At 36.1% G+C, this 22,466-nt stretch overlaps 1 protein-coding gene across 1 annotated transcript in view; it reads left to right on the top strand.

Moving 5' to 3' along the window:
• Window positions 1-1,438: 1,438 nt before the first annotated feature.
• The window catches only part of LOC105043586 (tubulin-folding cofactor D), a 41,337-nt gene continuing 20,309 nt past the window's right edge, over window positions 1,439-22,466 (top strand). Inside the window, 10 exon segments of the mRNA XM_010921161.4 lie at window positions 1,439-1,780; window positions 1,942-2,489; window positions 4,924-5,026; window positions 8,808-8,984; window positions 12,597-12,788; window positions 14,650-14,766; window positions 15,034-15,040; window positions 15,043-15,137; window positions 17,333-17,503; window positions 17,637-17,852. Of these exon segments, the coding sequence (XP_010919463.2) occupies window positions 1,583-1,780; window positions 1,942-2,489; window positions 4,924-5,026; window positions 8,808-8,984; window positions 12,597-12,788; window positions 14,650-14,766; window positions 15,034-15,040; window positions 15,043-15,137; window positions 17,333-17,503; window positions 17,637-17,852 (1,824 nt within the window). The 5' untranslated portion in view covers window positions 1,439-1,582.

The following is a 22,466-nucleotide window of genomic DNA, read 5'->3' as shown; positions in this document are numbered from 1 at the left end:
AATCAATTAAATATATTTTTTTAAAGATTAATTAAAAAAATTATTTTAATTTTTTTTGGTTTAAAGTAAACTTGACTTTGAATATCATGAGGAATTTTTGGAGGACTCCAATGAAATAAAAACGAGAATGAAATTTTCTTTAACCAAATAACTGAAGTAGAAGTTACTTATTTTCATTTTTATTATAGGCCCAACTTTTTTTAATCAAATATATTTTTAATATTTTTGGTGTGGAACGGAGGAGTTGATTGATTCCAATATCAATTGAAGGTCGCAAGATCATGCAACGGAGAAGGGCAAAGCTTACAGTCAAGCATGGTGGGATGGGTATCTGACAAGGCAAGAAAGTGGTGAGACGAAGCAGGTGGGTAGAGCTATTTAGGGTATAAGCATGCATTTTATTTTACAAAGCATGTACGGCGCACGTGTTTTATATTAGATGATTTTTTAATGAAATAGATTTTCTTAGAAAATAAAATATTGGTGTAAAAACAGATGCATTCCATTTTATTTTGCCAGACAGTGAAATTTTAATATAGATAATTAGAATATATTAATCTTATCAGGTTTTACTTTAACTAACTATTTGATCTAATCCAGAGTAAATATTTATCGAGAAGGATAGAGTAATTTATCCCATCCACAGCTCACATGACCATAACTATCCCTTCGAATGAAGAAATTATTGTATGGATCAAATCCAAATGGATCATGGCAAATCTCACAATGCAAGCGATGAAATACAAGAGTAATGTATAGTAGAGTGGATCACTTTTTACGTTGCTGAGCACACTGAAGTTTGAATTTAGTGATGGGGTGAGATGTGCCCTCGAGTCCTATAGAATTTTTATTTTCTGATTTTATAAGTTGTACTAAATTAGTATGATCATCCATTTATACTTCTCTCTCTCTCTCTATATATATATATATATATATATATATATATAAGGTAACTTAGCGTGTTATCCACCATTGGATCTGGCGTGGTCCACTGGACGTGGTGCAACTAATAATTAGGCCTTCCAACGATATTTTCGTTTTCTATTTCTATTTTTTCTCTTTTCTTGCGAACTAAACCCTTGAAACCCCACTTCCTTCTTGCCTCCACGCTCTAGCCTACCACACCTCGTTCGGCTGGCGTCTCCCGCCTCTCCCCTGTCCTCACCCCTCCCATCCCAACATATTGGCATCCTAGACCGGATTCATCGCCTTGCTGGCGACTAGACAGCCGCTCGGGACGTTGGTCTCAGAAAGAAATAAAATGAAGCTACCACATCTCAAGTTTTTTTTAAAAATTTTTTTTTTTGTTGCGTCTTAATTCAAAGAAACCCCAATCCATTCGGTTTGGTCCGGTCTACTCGCCATCTCTGAACCGCGTCAAACTCTATTGGGAATAAGTGAAGCACCCTCCGGCCTGGAGACCCGCGAGCCCCGACGGTCATTTTGCATTATAAATAGAACTGAGGGCACTGACCGATGCCCCGGTGACTGCTGCCCGATCGGCTTTGAGTTCCTCAGATCGCTTTAGCTTCAAGAAGCCAGAAGGGAGGGACAACCACCCTCAGACCTTCGCAACTCCTCCATGGAAGACGCCGTCGACGCCACCTCTGCCGTCGCCGCTCCTCTGGACGCCAAAGAAGACGACGAGCACGATTCCAAGGAGATGGTCCTCCTCCGGTACTTCCTTCAAGAATGGGAGCTTATCAAGTCCCTCCTCGACCGCATCGTCTCCAATGGCAGCGTCTCCGATCCCTCCGATGTTCACAAGATCCGCTCAATCGTAATCCTCCTCCTCCTCCCCCTCTCTAGATTTCATTCACATTCTCCAAGATTTCCCCCTTCCTCATCTCTCTAACCCCTACAATCCTAAGAAAAGAAACAAGAACCCTTGTATACTTCAAGATTACCCAGTTTTATCTGTTTATCTTCGTTTTAAATCAGATGGACAAGTATCAAGAACAAGGTCAGCTGCTGGAGCCTTACCTGGAGAGCATCGTTTCTCCTCTGATGATCTTGGTGCGCTTAAAGACGATGCAGCTCGGGGCCGCCTCCGATGAACTTCTCGAGATCATCAAGCCGCTGTGCATCATCATCTATTCGCTAGTTACTGTATGCGGATACAAGAGCGTTATCAAGTTCTTTCCTCATCAGGTCTCGGATCTTGAACCTGCAGTCGCACTTTTGGAAAAGTGCCACCAAACAAAATCGGCGACGTCGCTGCGACAAGAAAGCACTGGAGAGATGGAGACGAAGTGCGTCGTGCTCCTCTGGCTTTATATTCTTGTTTTGATTCCTTTTGATATCACTTCAGTAGATACCAGTATTGCAAATAGTAATTATCTGGCCGGATCAGAGCCTTCACCACTGGTTACGAGGATATTGGAGATTTGCAAGGATTATCTTTCAAGTGCTGGTCCTATGCGTAGGATTTCAGGATTGTTGCTTGCAAGGCTCCTTACTCGTCCAGACATGCCAAAGGCTTTTAACAGGTTATTCTTAAAAACACCTTATAAATTCATATAGATGCTGTATATATTGTTAAGTGTATGGTTAAGATGGGAGCTTAAGCCTGTTCTAGTTTCGGATTAAGTCCAGAAATTCAGATGCAAATAATGTTGTAGGATCTGTGCAGCTTCATCTTGTTCTATTTGAAGAAAGATTCACATTTATGCAACTACATATGCTTACATGATTACATGCATTATACTCATCTAATATACATCAAAGTATTCTTTCGCCTTGTGACATAGACTTATAACAGAGTTGAGGGGCTTGAGGAAGGATATCCATTCAGAGGAAATTTATTCTTGCTAATAATATCCATTCCCTTTTGAGTTGAATCTAAACAATTTCCAGGATGGGTTTCTTCCTAGCTTCTGCATTTTTTTTTTGTTTAAATAGATGGCTCATGTGTTTCCTTTCCCCTCATGACATGATTCTCTTTCCAATAAGAACAATAAGAACAATCTGTGCTACTCATCATTGCCCCTATGATGATATGTCGAGTCATCACCAAATCCCTATTTGAGACTGGCATTACATACTGCTATGACTTGTGAATCTTGTATCTGTTGGATCACTTCAATATAATTCTTGTTAGTGCTCAACAACCTCATTTAGAAATTGCAAGTTTCATTTATTCTTGATTAGTTTTTTTTTAATAAGTTACATTGATTATCCATTATTTAGAGTGTTTTGCTGCATTAAATCACTTAAGATATCCCCCATTTTCTTTTTCTGGATGATCAAGCAATACTGTTGCAGACTTTCTGAGGAAAGTTTGTAACAATACAAGTTATTATGCGATACCACACTAGATAGGTCAATAATTAATGTGAAATTGTTTCTCCTTTTATTTTCCTCTGGACCATTTCTACCTTTTGTACTTCATTTCTAATTTTATATATGAATGCTATTAACATTCCAATATAATCTGCCCAGGTGTCCTTATGAGCATTTTATTTCTCCCTCAGTACTAAACAGTATCTTGGGCATGTGCAAACTGAATTAATATTATTAGTTCATAATTTGGGCTTCTTTTGCAAATGACCATCATCTTAACATCATTCCCGATAATTCACACCCACACAACCACACTCAGAGAGAAAAAGAGACAGGGAGAGAGAGAGAGACAGAGGCTTAGGTTGGTTTGGTCATGGGATCTCTTTTTTCCCTTTTTCTTTTTTAATCACAACATGTCATGTGATTTTCTTCACTGTAAGGATTGAATTGTCATCTAATTACCTTCCATAAGTATGATATGTAGCTGGCTGGTTTCATTATATATATGTGTAGTTTGCAAGATGTACTGTGAAGATTCATTTATTAGTGGAGACGTGAGAGCTGTGTAATCTCCATCTGCCACTTGATACCGAGAGAAAATTTCAAAGCCCACAACAACATTTCAACCATATTATGGCACATATTAGGATATCAGGTAATGAAGGGTGCCTAAAAATAAGTTTTGCATTACATTATGTAAATCTACAACAGTTAAGGGCATATAGAGTATACAAGAGAGAAACTCTAGGAGTTGCATTGACCTGTGTTAAGAAAACTTGTTAATATGGTACATGTTAAAGGAAAAAACTATTAAAGAATAAAAAGTTGGGACACATATGGAAGATTCATGAAAGCGATGATGAAGCTTTGGTAGCTTAAATCTCCTTTATGGTGCGATGCACTTGCTTTTTCTTATGAAAAGACAGTAAATGGATAATAATGGTTGTAGAACAATTATCTGATATATACTGGCTCAAGAACCATCTGACTGAACAACCATATGTGGTTTAGGATTGCACTCTTTTCTTTCATATGAGATGTCTTCTAACATGAGGTTCTACATGGAGATGGATTGTACATGATAGTTGGTTGTCAAAATTCACATTGATCCTGTAATAACTACAATAAATGATGCCACTAAGGAAAATAAAGATAAAGAGGGTTGTCACGCGGATAGTGTCGATTGCAAACAGTTGGCTTGCATTTATGAATCTGGTAAATTGAACAAGACGATGTCCTCATGCTATTTATAATAAAAAACTCCTCATCCTTAGAAGGTTAACTTACCAGCCAGAACATGGGATGAAATCTTGATTATCATTTTTTTCCCTGAGAGAAGCTTGACTATCAAATATTAATCACATCATTTAACTTGCTCACTGTCAATTTCTCAAATGCCATCAATTATTTTCTTATTATATTACTTGTTTACAGCTAGAATCTTTGTAGCCTAGTGCGAGTTACTTGTAATTTTAAACTTTTTAGTTGCTACTGTTTATCTGATTTTTTTTCTCCCAAACTTCATGAAGAGGATTTCTGCATTTTTATGCGTAGAAATTTAATTATAAGTCAATTTGAAGTATATGACTGGTTTGTGTTTAAGCACAGGCTTACTCTACATTCTTCATGATTTATCCTCAGTTTTACTGAATGGGCACATGAAGTCCTGTTATCTGTAACAGATGATGTCGTCGACCACTTTAGGTTACTTGGTGTGGTGGAAGCTCTAGCATCAATATTCAAGGTCTGTTTGTTTACTCTTTTCTTTTATGTTCTTTTCTTTTTCTATGAAAAGCAAAATATGCATGTTGTAATTTCTAGAAAATTTCATATTCTTCACTGAGAAATAAAAATGAGGCCTCAAGGTTCATTTCATTTTTGGTCTCTTCTTTTTCTTTTGAAGGTATAAAACTCAGCCTTCAGGCTGCATTCCATTATGACCTTCTAAAATATACAGAAAAACCAGTCTTAGCATATCATTTATAATATTGCTGCCATGAGATATGTATTTATGCTCACTTCATCTTGCAGGCCAGTCTGCTGCCTGTTCTGTCTCTTCACTTAAAACTGATACACATACATTGTAGTTGCTACAACTTCTGATTCTTGTTAAGAGAAAGAAACTGATGCATAGATACAATCTATAGAGTTTTTGGTGTAAGCTAGTGTTTTGTTTTATGGAATCTATATTTATTTGGACCTGTATGCAGTTTGTACTTTCCAACATGTTGAAGTTGCATCATCCTTTCTGGATAGGATAAAATGACATACGTACTAAATGTGGTAGGACAAAACCAAGGTGCATCACTTTGATACACAAGATTTCTTGAAAGCATTATGTGAGAAGGTTGAGCTACGTTGCCGCTGTATTTGCTGAAGGGAAGTGTGAATATCAGGTTGAACATGATTATCAAGCTTATTTTGGCTTCAATCACTTTCTCTGCCTTTTTTGCCCATGGGTTCAGTGACAAGTTGGTTCATTTAACTAGAGGAGATAATCTGCAGGATGATTTTCTAGTTGGTGTAATATTTCAAGTAGTAATGTTGTTGCAAACCCAAGCACTAGCGGGGGTCCTATCCCTCCAGGTTATATAGTTCATATCAGTCCCCATTTGCGAGTCAGTCCTTAGTGACTTTATTATACTATATGTAAATGATCTCAATGGTTTTGTTGGGAGCTTTGCTTTCAAATTGCAAGGAATGTGTGTCTCCTGGCTTTAGAACGTTACGCAACATTACTCCTATATGTTCTATGCTCTCTGATTCTTTTTTCGTTGTCATTGTTATCCAACAAACCTTTCTCTTCTACTACACTTTATTCAAAACTCTACAGATTCCTCCACATAGTATCTTGATATCATAGACAAAGATCGTATTAAATTGAGTTGTTGCAGGTGATGTAGATGAGTTGTGAGGATGCTGAAAACAACAGGAATGGGAGTTCTGGAGCATAATAAGCCAGAATCCTATAAAGGTGGAAATAATGAAACTTCAAGTATCTAATGTCACGACTTATTGTGCATCAGTTTTACCAATACTTGACTAGTGATTGTCTCTTGCATTGTCTCAGAGGATAATGTTGTTCATCCAAAACCAGATTTATCAATTCTTTTGATCCACTCTTCTTCATGTTGATGTTCATGGGCATTTATTCCAATTTTATCTCTATTTTATACTCTTCTTTTAGATCCCTTGACCAGGAAAGAAAATATATTTCTGTTCCCATTTATTTGTGTCTCCATGCCTTCTGTGCATCAATGCATATGTGTACACGCTTGTGTACATGCATGTGCATGTATATGCTCAATTTCCTGTCTGATTAAATTACTATCTTTAATGTGTTTCTAGGTATTTCAGAAACTTATACCTAGATTATGTATGCCATTTGTTCACTTATAAGGCCTTGTGAATTTATATAATGTGTTCTGAACAAATTCACTTGGGGATATCTACAATGACATTAGAACTTCGTAACAATATTTGCATCAAAAGAACACATTTTTTGCTTGATATACATGATCTGATGATATGCACATAATTCAAAATTGATTCAAGTAATGCATTAGCAACAATTATAAAGTTAGTTCAAGCAAAGGGGCATGAAGTTATGACATAGACGAACTGATAATAGCTTGCTTTTTCTTTGTTAAAGATGATCTCTGTACTTTGATTTGATGTAGAACGATGGTTCATATCATAAAAATGTTTGGTTGCAAGATTGGGCCTTCAAAATCATGAAGGATGATACTTTAACTAAAAATGAGGTCTAACAATTTCATCTGGAAAACATAGGGGAAAACCCTTAAGGATGCTATCATGGTTTGTATTGCTTTACGCTGGTCTCTGGTGAACCAGCACAGATGATACACACGACAGTTGAGTAGCAGTACATACTGCTGTATTTGCCCATATACATACATACATACATACATTTGTGTGTGTGTGTGTGTTCATGATTGTTATTATTGATGCATTTTAACATCTTATCTCTGCAGTTTTTTTAATTGAACTTTTCCTCAAAGAATGCATCTGCAGAAGATAATAATTCCCCTTGATTTCTACCACCTTCTAGTTAATTATTTTCTTGCTTTGTTCCCTTTCCACTGTCTCTCCTTAGTAAAAATACTTGCCTATCTCTCCTGCACCATTCCTTTTTGATATTCCACAATGTTAAACATAAAACGGAGACAACATTTGACAATATACATTTGATACTCAAATCAATTTTGTGATAGGTATTGTATCTGTTTCATGAAACAAAACCTTAATGTGTCATGACATTTACTTAGATGCACCATTGAAAAGAATTTTTTTGGGGGTGTGTAAAAGTACACTCAAAGTATACTTGACCTTAGGTTTCCCTCCCCAGCCGTGAAACACGCCTGAAATGTCTAACTTTATGATGCCCTTGTGATAAAAACATTTTTGTTTGCAACTTTTGCTAGATACATACATTGGCATAGACTATGAATCCTCTGGGTTATGCTTTAACATCTCTAGTCGTGTATCTTTCAAAAGATTGTATTACCACTTTAACCATTCATAGCCAAAAAACTAACAACAAATTGACACGGCTAAGAGACTTTAAATCTAACAAGATTTTATGTAATAAAAGAAAATGTGGGACTAACAAGTACCAACCATGCTATTATGCTACACTGGGTAATGATTTGTAGACTTGGATATGGAGTTAGATCCTATATTAATGATATTGGTTTATTGCAATTTTTTTTACATTTTAAACAAGGTTCATTTCCACTGGCTTTATGATATAAGCATTCAGTGCATGGAGTCATTTGTCAATCTTGACATCAAAGGTATTGATATCAACAAACTGGAGACTCTCAAGATCACCTTATGAAAGACTAGCTTGTTTCTGGCTATTCTAAATGAAAATAGAACATGCTCCACATAGAAATTATTGTTGTCTTCCTGGAAGATAAACAATTAATAATCAACTATGATTGGTTTAATAGTAACATTCTTTAACTTAGACATTAGATATTGTTCCTTTTTTCATGCTGTAGTTGAACCCTTTTTTTTGTGAGAGATGTCATGCAGCATATATAGAGAAAAAAATGGTCTAGTTCATCAATCAATCTTATAGCAGGACCAATATTCTGCTGCCATAGTTTCAGTCAGGCTATAAATTCCTTTTAGCTATTAACTGAAAACCACATTTATTCTGTGGAAGTTGAATTATGTTTCCTTATAATTACATGATAATAGCTCTTTGTTACAGAACTGTTTTTTATCTGAACCTCTGCAATCTTCCACTTCAGCTGTGCATATGTAAACACAATGAAGCTGCAATTATGTTCTTGGAGATATCCTTTTCTTTCTGCCAGTCATAGGAGCTGCCTTTGCAAGTGGTTTTCATATGTTTTCTTGTGTCTCTTTCATAAGACAACAATGAAATGCTTTTAGGAATTTTAGTATAATCTATTACATTTCTTCTGGTCTTTCAACTTAGTTATTGCAATTTTATAATGTTATTCATGTGATTGCTAATATTAGTGATGCAGGTTGGAAGTCGAAAAATCCTGCTCAATGTGGTTTCTACAACCTGGAATGATAGTTCCCTCCTGATGAAGTCTACAACTGCAACTCGGAGTTCTTTACTTCGAAAATTTTTGGTTAAATTATCACAACGTGTTGGTTTAACTTGTTTGCCTCATCGTTCTCCAACATGGCGCTATCGGGTCTGTCAATGTCTTAAACATTGTTTTAGTTGTTGAGATAATATATATTCTGCTTATTGTATGTAGTTGTACTTTTCTCACTTCAAGTCAGACTTGTTAGCTTTATCAGACACCAGCAAACTTTTCTGGTTCATATTGGCTTTTTTAGAGATATCGTGTTACTTTTTCTGTTGCCAGTTTCTAGTTTGTATTATGTTTTTTATTTTTGTACTTTGAGTTGCGTTATACTTATTTCTCTAGCCATATCTGATTTCCCAGGATGGTACTGAAAGTGTGCTTTTGTATGTTTGGTTGCGCTCCTGGCCTTTTGGGTTAGTGAGATCAATAATACATGGCTTGGCCATGACGAACTCATTTAAGTTTGGCCATTTTGTTAAGTGGACTGAAGGGTGCGTTTGTAAGATAGTTATGTTGTTGTTGAAATGTTGGAAAGAACCTGGCTGCTTGAATAAGTTTTCTCTGAATGTGGTTTAACTTGGTTGAGTTGTTGAAGATACAAAGTGTATCTCATTTTCTATTCTTTGTTTGTGATATTACGAGCTTGTATGCAGGCATATTTTTTTTATCTGAACATATATTTTAAATAACGTATTAAACCATGTAGGGCATATATCAAAAGGGAGTGCATAACTTGGGATATCAGATTTTGAGCCCTTGTTCATTTCTTTCTTCTTCTTTCTCCCATTCTTTCTAGATTTTCCTTTTCTATTCGATTATGATATTGATTGCTTGACAACCTGCGTAGTTGTATATAGGTGGGCAATACTTCAATATGTGTCTGTTTTTCCTTTAGTTGAATGAACTAGATCCAGTACTGCTGTATGAGATTAAGTCATGGCATGGCATTGGAGTACTGCAATCGATACATCTTTTATATGTTTCATCTTTGCTATCCTTTATTACCTTCCTGTTCTGCGAGGAGAGATGCTAATCAAATCTGAAATATATCTCTACCCTTGTTAACTTGTTGGATACTTCAATATCTGGCTATTCTTCCTTTTTGTAAATGGATCAAGGAACTAGATCTAGTACTGCCATACGAGTCCAAGTCATGGCATGGTATTGGTGTACTGCAGTCCATACATCTTTTATGTATATCATCTTTGCTATTATTTTATTTCCTTCATGTTCTGCGAGGAGAGCTGCCAATCAAATCTGAAATATATCTCTTCCTTTGCTAACTTATCGGATATGTGGATTCCATGATTATTCTACTGTGGATATCTTTTCTTCATGCTAGATGGACAAAACTGCCGCAAAGAGGAGCTTAGTTGCCTATGAGAACTTTCCAGGAGCATATTTGGGTGCTGATGTAGGGAAGGAAACCTCTCAATGGAAAGAAGAACGAATGGAAGCACTTAGAAAGCAAGTTTCCTGAGAGCTTGTGAAGCTGATGCAGTAATTTAGATAGAAGTTTCCTGCTAATATAAAACGTATACATGGTCTCCCTGCATTATAAACAATAATGATTGCTAAAAAGGCTAAAATGTGCAATGTTGGTTTTCTATTTTTCTCCTTTCAGTTGCTTGAGAAATTGGAACATCAGTGCCCAGGCCAATTGTTGTATATATTCTCTTAAAACAATAACAAGAAGTTTTGCAAAAAGAGGGCTTGTTATCTTTTTTAATATCTGTGCGACAAGGATCCTCAGTTGATCATGGATTCAGCAGATTCAACTTTATATACAAAAAATCAAATGGTGGGTATTGTGTGCAGTGGTCTGAGAGCCAGCTTGTATATGTAAATGCAGGGGAGGGAAAAATATCATTTTTTTCCCCTGTCCTCTGCTGGATGTTAAGGTGGAACATGGAACAAACTTGGAAGTGATTTTGAAAATGCCGAAGCTACATTCTGGTTGTAAAAACTTTATCAGCCAAAGTTCAGCATCAGTGCAATGCTTTATAAACCTCAAGAGAGGTTGGGAACTGTTGAAGAAGTATTCTGCTCAGATGAACTAATTTCTGGGCATAACAGGGCACCATGGCCCATATCTATCAATTCCTAGAAGTGGTGAACCACATTCACAAGTGAAACTTTTCTGTTCAGGGACTAGCCCTTCCATCTCCTAGCACCTTATAAGGTACTAATGAAAAATGTAATCTTATGAATTGTAAACTCATGATGATAATCTTCATATAGAGTGAGGTTGTATTCTTCGAGGCAAAATAAGTGATAGTTGTGAATTGGATGGTGCTAATGGGATATAGAAGTGCTTATGTTGTACCTTAGTCATTCTTTACTTGTTCTCTTGTTAGATGAACTTGGGGACATAAAAATTGTAAAACAATTGATGGGTAGGTCCATGCTTGTTCATTAGCCTGACTCTCCAATCTAGATATCCCATGAAGGAATTGCAATATTGTCATTCTTTCTTTTGCAACATTTTCATATTCACAAAAATGTGAAGAATGCATACCTCATGAAGTTCACAAGGAGTTTGCATTGTAACAACCTCCTAGACTTGTTGTTCAAGTGGAGGAGGATAAGGCCTACAAACTGAAATGCAATCTTCAAGAGTATGTTTTCGCAAATTCAATTTCTTGTTGAACAATATGCACCCCATAGGATCTGTATTGATCACCATATATATGTGTGTGTGTGTGTATGTATGTGTCTTTTGATGATTCATTTTCTAAGAATCTCTTTGTAGGAGGGTGCAAGAGTATGAGCTTATGTGCTTATGTGACTAACCACATATGTGTGTGCACCTGCACTTGTGTATGTATGTGAGTGTATGGTGCAACAATTTCATTCTACTTCTATGACATTTGTGTATCATATGACACATGCTACAAATTTATTAGATAATAAAGCACATTACTAAATGCTTGTGTTTGGAAATAAAGTGTTAGCTTATGTTGAATAAAAAACAAAAGATAGAAGAGTGCAATTAAGAATCTACCTTTTCCTCTTTTTGGAGTTATTCAAATCCTATTTTTCCACTTTGTTTCTTTCAAGAACTAGCCGTAGGTTGGTATCAAGCTGAAGTACCAAGATGACTCCAATGAGATCTGTATCTCGTGGTAGCAGGTATGCTTGTCACAGCTATTTGGCTTGGCCGTGTCTGCTCAATGTCTCTATAGAGGTCCACTTGGTCCAGTGAAAATCCTAGCGCAAGCAGCTTAATATTTTCAGCAATTAACAAAGTTACATAGTTTTTTTACTGAGGTACCCCGTACCCCATATGTTATAACATGCAGCAATGATCAAGATAGCTTGTTCTAGGGTTGTCGGTGCTACACATTATAGATATGATTGGTGCATATGGTTTTCCCGCTATTGAATTTTACAACTGAAAAGAAGAAGCTTTATCTCATGCCTTTAGCTTTTTATTTGATAGAACTCCAGATTGCATCATCTTTATTTTCCTCATGAATTATGCACACTTGACTCCTTTATGTAAAATTGCATTTCTTCAATTATTTTCCATGGGATTGGTCATCATATGTTGCTTAAGATGGAGTAGTAGAAGAGACCATGATGATTCTCTTATCATGCTTATGCAAAATTATCTAAAGAAGAGGCAATTTTACTAGCAGTAACCTGTTTGGTTTTCTCCATTTGTAGATGCATGGGTTTCCTTTTGATTGATCTACTAGCTTCTTCATGCAGGGAAAAAGTAGCTCATTAGGAGAAAATCTTTTGCTAGATGCTGCTGGAAGAAGTTCTTCAACCAACTGTGGTCATCATCCTGACAATTGCAATAATACACAAAATGCAATTTGCCTAGAAGAAGAGGATATGGATGTTCCAGAAATTGTGGAGGAGATAATTGAGCTGTTACTTTCTGGTTTAAGAGATTCGGTATGTATATGTGTCAAAATTCTGCCATCTTGTTTTGTCTGATTTAGTGTAAATTTGTTCAGCCACTGCTCACCAAATCACGCAAGTAGTTTATTTTGATTTTAGAAGCCTTGCTTAATTTGCCTTTTCTTCTATTTAACTCTCTTGTGTGCCTAATTATCATTGTTTTTTCTCATCCAAGCTTTATCTTCCTGTATGTGAAAGATAAGTCATTTAAAATTTGTGAAAATTTCTTTTTTTTTTTTTAAGAAAATGCTGCATCTCTGTTTGGAACAAGGTTTTAGTAATGCCGTTAAAATATGAAATGACTGGACAAGACTGTCATTGGTCATTATTACATAATAAAAGAACTGTTATTGGCTTCAAAATTGAAAAATATCTTTATTAATTTTATTGCTGTCTTAGAGTGGCTGTTATTAAATATAATTTGAAATAATGCATAACAACAGCAAATAATGGCACTAATTGACAAGTCATTGTTCAATATTGTCCTCTGTACTGATCCTCAAAAACTTGTAAATATTGATTAACTTCAATATTTTATTAATGAACGCTGATAAGGTCAAAAACAGCCATAAAAAGCACTGTTCTGATGTCCATAGTGTATGCATAACTGCGATTGTTCTATTTGGCCATTGATGTCTATAAATTTCTCAGAAAAAAGTATTGTAATGGGGTGCAATGAAGCAGTTAAATAATGGCTATTGCTATGACATATGTTATTTAAAACCATAACTTTCAGAATTTATATATTGAGGACAGCAGAATTTTTCATGTAACTACACAGGTATTTGGCTCATGATTTAATGCGAAGTACTTAGGTTTCAATCAGTACAGGAATGTCTTGTTTCTTTGGCAACATTTATCATCATAAATACAATAATGGAAACTGAAACATGTCCTGACATCCTTTCTGCTTGACTGAATGGGAATCAAATTAATCAAAAACTGGGCCCCAACATTTCCTAGCATTTCCATGTTTCTGACCTGCTTTCAGTTTGTTTCCTTTGCAGGTTCATAGTTATTTTGTGGGAACATTGTTTTCTGGCATGTAGGAACAGAACTGATTTAGGGTGGTGATGTAATCAATTTGAGAAAGATGCTAGGATTAACTACGATTAGCGGTAAAAAACACTCATTTGCATGAACTCTTGGTGCACAAACATCTTGGATGAACTCTGCAGCTGGCAAGGCATGTAACCATAATAGCTACTAGCAAGCAAACCATCATGTGGACATGATTCATCTTTGTGAACACCAATCCTCTTGCTTTATATGAACTTGGGAATGCATGAAATGGCGATTTAAAATAGCATACACAATACAGTACACATGCCAAACATAGTGATTAGGAGATTGTCTTGTAGTTAGAGGATACCATGCTCTAATAACACAAAAGTTTCAGGGAACATCACATAAACATGTGTGCTTCCATGCATGCGTGTGTGTGAGAAGAGCGGTTTGCATGAGAAAAGTTACTGCAGGGGGGTCTGCTTTTCCAGTATTATTACCTGGCCTTGTTATTGCATAGTTGATTGTTGAGACAGTATTTTACGTACAGTGCATTTTTCTTGTGGTGGAACTGTCTGCCATTTTTAAAATGGGACAAATAATGACGAGACTGTTGCTTTGAAATATCATTATTTGGCTATATAGCTATTCATTGGTCCACAACGGTGAAGCTATAGCGGCTGGTTAGAATTAGGTTAATCGCTAACAATGTCTAGATGAGATAATTACATGTCTCACAAGATACATTTTAGCTTCTTTATTTTTTTTTAACTAGAACTCTATAAGAATTGTTGTTCAGATTCTGTTAATATTGCTACTTGAAGCATGTTATAATTATTATACAGTGCAGGATACAGTTGTACGTTGGTCTGCAGCAAAAGGGATCGGTCGAATAACTGCACGTTTGACGTCTTCCCTTTCTGAAGAGGTGCTGTCTTCCATATTAGAGCTGTTTTCACCTGGAGAGGTTTGTTGCCCATGCTTCTTCTGTTTCTATTTTTAGAAATTCTAGCTAGTTGTTAAAAACCGTTTTTATTTCTGTTGTCAGAAGAAGCCTTTCATTTCTAGTGCTTTGAACTCTTTGCTTATTGATTTGGCCATCAGAAGATGTGCCCACTAGAAAGGGAAAAAAATACTCTTCCTCAACAGATCAATGATGTAACATTTTCCTTCAAGAGAAACAAATGACTTAGGAATTTTGTTCAGGATTTTCTGATTTATTATGGTTTTGCAGGGGGATGGTTCTGGCATGGAGGCTGCTTGGCTCTGGCAGAGCTGGCTCGCAGAGGCTTGCTACTACCTGTTAGTCTTCCTAAAGTAGTTCCTGTAATAACTAAGGTAAAATATGCTTTTCATCTTGAATATCTAATCTGATTCGAAAATCAGTTTTTTATTATATTATTTTTTTTAGAAACATATATTTATGATCTGTCTGTAATTTGGTCGGCTTCCTTCCAACTTCATTACATTATACTTGTCTACAATTTTATTATTTCTGATAAGTTTGGAGTGCTAATTTCTTTAGTTTATTCACAAGAAGTCTGGTCACTTTAAGTTTTCCTGTGTAACTTTTTGACTGACCTTTCTAAAGATTGCTAATGTGGTGTATAAATCCAATCGCATGTCATGGCATTTAGAACTTATTGGCTTATAGCTAATGGTTTTTACTATGGTTTGTTGAATAAAGCCTTGTAATTTATACCATGTCTGAATATCTGAGTGCTCTATAATTTTGACAGAGCAGTTGGAACATATTATGATAGTGAACTGGACCCAATTTATTATGGTTATTTGAACGCAATAACGAGGACATTATTGTGGATCATAGTTAGAGGCTGTGGGAGAGAGGGTAGGAAACATACTATGGTATGAATGCTTAGAATTAATATATATTAACTACGAAAGCTTGATTTTATATACTATGGTACTGCTGTGTCTTACTAATGCTTATCCGTCTACCTTTGCATTGATGCTGACCAATGTCTATATGATTATGTTTAAACCAAATAAGCAATATCCTAGACTGCACAACATAAATAGAATAAGAAAACTAAATTACTATAATTTTTCTGATAAATGATACTTTATCATCCAATGCCATTTTTAGATGCCCAAATGCTCATGCTTAAATTTTTAGCAGAGCTGGTTTCCTATTCCCACAGCCAAATCAACTTTGGTTTGAGCTTGTAAGCCTCTCTGCCCAAGTCCTTGAGGTCAAAGTCTACCATTTTTCTGGGTACAAATCTGCCTCAGTGAAGTTAGTTTGGCTACCCAGTGATGGTTCCATAAGGAACTTTATTAAAAATCTGTTGCTCTTTGAATTTGCATTTATTTTGGCCTTGGAAACACCATATGTAAACCATTGTGGAAATCAATCATTAAGCTAATTGCATGATGGTTCAGTAAGGAACTTGAAGTTAGTCTAATCCAAATGGAGACCCAATGATGGTTCAATAAGGAACATGAAGTGACTTTATTAAAAATCTGTTGCTCTTTGAATTTGTATTTATTTTGGTCCAGGAAACACCATACGCAAACCATTGTGGAAATCAGTCATCATAAAATGTTACGGACTAGCTGACCAAATAAAGCTAATTGCATGGATATGTCTACTTGTTCGCAGCCAATATATGACTCCTCTATGACTACAGCTTGTCTCAATTTTCCAGAGACATGGTCTGATTTGGACTTGGCTAAGTCAACAATATGAGGGAAAGGAGAGAGTTGTTTTGGGTTGGGCAGGATGGGGAGGTGGGAAAGTATGGGGCTTGGGCAAGCTTTTTGGTAGTTGTGGCTGCAGCGAGTGCAAGGTGTTGAGGGAAAGAGTTAGTACAGGTAGGCCATGGTTGGATGTCATGACCGTGTATCAATTTCTTCAATCTGTTTCTTGCTTGGAAACATGAGCATGCCTTGGCCGAATAGCAGAAATTGCCTGCCTCAGACTGGGCCAAACACAGGCCCAGTCTGGCGCATCTTGATGGGCCTCAGGCTAAGCCTGTGTCAGCACTAGGTCATCACCATCTTCACTTCAACTTGTATGTATTTTGCTAATTATAGATTCCCTATGTGCAGAAATTTTGGTGACATTAATCAAGATTCCAAGTTCAAAATCTTGTTCCTTCCATCTGGAAATTCTTAATTATAATTGTTTTACCACAACATGCATCAAGTTAAATCTTGTTTTGAATTTTAAGAATTCTATTTGCATACTTTCTAGTTAGGCAACTACTGTAGGATCATTTGTGTATATGAAGTCCTTGATTCCTCCTTTGTTTGATCTGGAAAATCCAATAATCATGCAAATCCATGCAACATAGAAGAAATATAAAGTATTACCCAGGTATGCTTCTTTGCATATACATTTCTTCACTTTCTTTGTAAACAATACTTGGGTACATGTAATCCATCTTGCTTGATATTTAAGTCTTTAAGCAACATAATTTACATTAAAATAAAAAACCCATGTTAAAAATTGATTAAGGTAACAAGTATTGTAACAGCAAGTATTTGCTAAAAATGCAGTTTTTTTCCAGGCCTTGCATTATGACATACGAAGAGGTTCCCACAGCATTGGGTCCCATGTACGTGATGCTGCTGCATATGTTTGCTGGGCATTTGGTCGTGCATACTCCAGCTCGGATATGAAGGGCATTTTGGAGCAACTTGCTCCACATCTTCTCATAGTTGCTTGTTACGACCGAGAGGTGATTAGATTTGCTTATGGCATAAGGGAGTCTCTGGATTTCTTGTGTTGACAAATGTATGGAAATCTAATTATGGTTTTATTCAAGATGTTGGGATACAATTATTATTATTATTTTTTTCCAATGATGTTAGGTTAATTGTAGAAGAGCAGCTTCTGCAGCTTTTCAGGAGAATGTTGGAAGACAAGGAACTTTTCCATATGGCATTGACATTGTGAATACAGCTGATTATTTCTCTCTTGCCTCACGAGCAAGTTCTTATCTTCGTGTCGCAGTTTGCATTGCTCAGTACAATGACTATCTTTGTTCCTTTGTTGAAGAATTACTGTGCAACAAAATAACACACTGGGTATTCTACTTTTTCTATGCAATAACATCAGCCTGCTCCACTTTGACTTCTTATCTTTTGCATATTATTTCCAAAAATCTCACCTTATTTAGATAAGTGATTATTATTATTATTATTTATTGTAGATCCTATTATTCATGGTGAAGAGAGGCTTCTAAGACAGAAATTGCTAAATATCTTATCTAGCCTTTCTTTTGTTATCTAGTCCTTATCTACACAATGTTGGCTTTAATATTGCTATTTCGTGCCTGAGTCCTTTCCTCTCACTTCAGCAAACAAAACTATTATATGAGTTTCTATGTGCTGTGTGCACATAGTTCTTATTTCTTAACTTCTTATCATGCAGTAACTCTAGATGTAAATGACCTACACAAGTACTTGTAGAGGTGTGAAGAGTGACCTTGAAACTAAGGTTTTAAATCATGATACCGGTACCCATATTGCTCCGGAGTTGGATTGGGATGGTACCATCCAAAGACTTGAGATGGGTTGGCTTCTGGTGAATCATTGGGATGTTATTTTTTTTTCTTTATTTTCGTTCTTTGCTATTTTTTGTCATTGTTCAGAAGGTTTTCAGAGTTTGCTATATTTTAGGGTTAGAGTAGGTCTTTTGGGTCCATGATCAGGATTCAGGATAATGTGGTGGAGAACCCAATATTGTGCCTTGATGCATTATAATGCTGCAACTTTTTTTTTTAAAGAATTTTTTTAGCCATCAATTTTCCTGATTAATTTAGTTTTAGTTGTTATTTCGGAATGAATGATCGACATTAAAAGACCTAATCTTTTTTATTAGCTTTTGAATCAAGTTACTATTAGCAATGTCATTTACATCACTGTTCCTCCTACCCTAACCATGAACGATAACCATGCCTTACGGGGGTAGTTTTGGGATTACAAAAATTGTTAGCTTTTTTTTTTTCGTATGAACTCTGGTCTTAGAATCATTTAATCAGTTTTCGTGCAAAGGTGAATGGAATATCAGTTTTTTGCTCTCTCCTATGGTCTGATGCCGTAGAATGAGCATGAGTTTTGCAACCCTAGTTGTGATTCCTCGGTTCTAATGTGAGTCCAACATTCCCATTCCTCTTCCTTTTTCTCTTTCTTTTATGCTAGTTGTTGTCTGCCTTTCTTCTAATCTTTGACCAAGATGCACTTTTATCTTCCCCATGTATTTCATGTCCATAAAATTCGGCAAACTCTTGATATTGTCTATGCAATTGCATAAAACTCGGAGAAACCAATTTTAGCCCTAAAATCCTAAACCTTGGTTTAGATGATAGTTGTCCATTACCTCTTTTTTTTTTTTTTTTTCCTTCAAAAATATTGCCTTGCTAGTTAAGTTTTTAACGAAGACTCAGGTCTTAACCTGAAATTCCAGCACCTTTAGGTTTTAGCCCTCCCCTCAACCCTTAAACATTCCCTTCTTCCTTATACTATCCTACAAATACAAAGCCACTAATGCTGCTTGGAACCAGTGTTTTGGAAAAAGAAAAATGGAAATACCTATCTTAAGCTCTTTTTCTCCCCTTCTCCTTTCTGTCATCTCTTTTTCTCACTTCCATGAGCCAAAATGGTAGACAGAGCCTCATGCTCTTTTTTTTCCCACCAGGTCCCAGCTTTGTCCTGGTTGATGCTGGCTTACCTGGTCACCAGTGTGCTTGGTCCTGGATGGACAGATGGTATTAATCATGACAGATCGAGACCCCATGGTTTGTATGGACCTCTAGGATCCAATCTCCCACTGATCCGATCAAATGTAGCCTGGATGGACCAGATCTTGAATCCATGCTTGAAACTACGTTGGCAAATAGTTCTCTTTGACATCCGGTTTCTCATAGAATGAAAAAGGTCTGAAAATTGGATGATGAAAACAATATAAATTTGGTGTTAGACAAATAGGAAAGGTGGGTTCAAAGGAGATTATGTGGAACCTGCATGATAAGCTGAAGATCCAGGCTTTGCTAACCCAAGTAGAAAAGGGAATATTTTATTGTTAATTTGATTAATTAAAATGGAATTTGTTGCATTGCATCATATGTTACTATGTAAAATTTCATATATTAGCATCTAATAAAAATAACAAAAGTCTAGGTGCATATTCTGATATTTACGAGAATGTTGTGATGTTGACTAGGGTTTACTGAGAGTTCTTTTAACTTGTAACCAGATAAAAAACAGTGAGGCCAAAAGAAGGGGGAAATTACCATAAAGTTTACAATATTGTCAAAGTATGAAAAAACTTTTTCTTTAGGTAGGTAGTCATTAGCTCTTAGAATGAGCAGTAGACTTGTTAAACAGAGAAGCTGGAAACTTGAACTTAATTGCTCTAGAATCGAACAAGAAACATAAGCTGAAGCAAAGAGAAGCAAAAGATAGAGAATTAAATTTTGGGAAACATTTTTATACTAAAACAAACAAATATCTTCAGTTTTAGCTGAATGAAACTCAACTAAGAGAGATTTATTCAGTTTAAGCCAAACTGGACTTGCAGAAGAGTTGGGATTACTTACAAACAGCAAGAAAGGGTCTAAAGCACCAAAAATTGATGGATGAACTGTTTGATGGTGGTCAAATTTAAGAAATGGAATGAGGTAGGGGAACAGATTAAATATTGGTCTATCAGCCCTCTTGACTTGCGCCATCTATTAGAATAGTATCAAGGATCAGCGATCCTCCATATGAACACATAAAATGTTTGGAATTTGGTGATCTTTACTGGTCATCTCTAGATTCACTTCCAACTACATTTCACTGAAATCTGTGGGAGTAATATGACATTTACTATCTTTTTACTGCACCGAATCAATGTTGTGATTTTTTTCGAATAAGTAGTGTCTGATGATGATCCCTTTAGCTTTGCATTGTCCTCTTGTGATGGTTTGGGTACTTTGATATGATGTGATTTGAGGAAGTTGTGATGCGGTAAATGGGGTGCCTTATTGTGGATACAAAGCACTATCAAATTAAAGTCTTAAACTGATTATGCTGTCAACATACATGGGGCATATAATCCATATACAGATTCATAATATGGATTAATGGACATAAATGGTGGCATATTAAAAGAGTCATGTTTGTAACGTATGCAAAATAATAAATTTATAACTTTCAATCTCTGTAAATATTAAGCATAAAACATGGAATTGCACACCAGTTTGTTTATGAAATTATTAACGACATTAGTGAACCATGCCCCTGAAGTGTACTGCATTATTAAAACTGATTTTACTATAATTTACATGGGAAATGGTGAGGGGCTATTGTTAGATGTATGCTCTAAAAGCCAGATTGGCTGACACATATGCACATTTTAGGAGCATAATTTTGTAATTGAATTTTTGGAATAAATAAAATTTGAATTATTTTTCATTCATGTTATATTTAAATTGTGTTTATGAATCGTCCGAGGAATTAACGGATGATGACACGTATTCTCAAGAGTTGAGAATTTGAGGCACGTGTCATTAGTGGTTAATTTCTTAATGCTCCTGATCGATGGATTGTCACAAGGACGGTAACTGATCCAGATGGATCGTCATGGATTGCTTCTCTTCGTGGGTAGACGAGTTTCGAGTCTATAGTGTGGAGACACTAGAGCGAGAGTCCAGATGCTTGATAGAGATTAAGGGTACTGAGCGTGATCAACATGAGAAGTCACTCAATGATTGCCCATTCGTCTGTGATTTACTCAAAGTTGCAGTTGTGTAGATAGTTTTTTGACCTGCGGTGCCTTGGTTGTTCACAGTGAGGTTGCTGTAGTTTGACTGCACGATTACTTGGTTACCTAGTCATTCGGAACGTTGCAGTGTATGTTAGCTACAATAGGTCCATTGTAGGAATAGGATGTGCACTAAGATGGGATCTGTCAACTCTGGTAGACAGAAAGAGGTTCTATATGGTTCATGAGACTGAGTCCTAAAATCCATGACCATTATAGATGAATGATGGAAAGGTATTTTCATAAGGTTTCACATGAACTCGAGTTGATTGAATCGGCATATGACGGACGAACAAGTTTGACAAGTTATCCTTGATCTACGTCTTGTCGGGACTCACGACAGAAGATCCGAACTACACGGTAACTGCACCTAGAGGTTCAATATTTCATTCTGCTGGGTTGCCATACATACTTTAATTAGAACTTGATTGAATCAATTTCCTAATCACATTAGGATTTGATTTAGATTTAAATTAAGTTCCTAATTAGACTAGAAATTAACTCAATTTGTTTGCTAACTAATCTTAATTTGGTTAGGATTAAATTAGATTTAAATTGGATTTAAATCAGCAAACAAACGAATCCTAGTTGGACTAGGATTTCTCCTTGGCGCCACCTCTCTCCTTCGCCACCTAAGCCCAACGTCAAATCTGATTTGGCGTGTGGTTGGACTAGCCCTAGCACCTCCACGCCGCCTCTCTTATATCCATTTTTTGTTGAGATTAAATCTGATTTGATCTGATTTTGATTGGATCAAAACAGGACTCCCAGTTTGATTGGGTTTCATTTTAACAAATCTAGTCAAACTCTAAGCCCTTTAACCTTTGGACACCATCTATAAATAAGAGGCCTTATGGACGTGGGAGAGCATCTGAAATCCCACCTTGGGCATC

The sequence above is a fragment of the Elaeis guineensis genome, chromosome 4 (genome assembly GCF_000442705.2).
Source record: "Elaeis guineensis isolate ETL-2024a chromosome 4, EG11, whole genome shotgun sequence".
In the NCBI taxonomy this organism is placed as follows: domain Eukaryota; kingdom Viridiplantae; phylum Streptophyta; class Magnoliopsida; order Arecales; family Arecaceae; genus Elaeis; species Elaeis guineensis.
The sequence above is the reverse complement of the archived record's forward strand: the minus strand, read 5'-3'. Positions and strand labels throughout refer to the sequence as shown.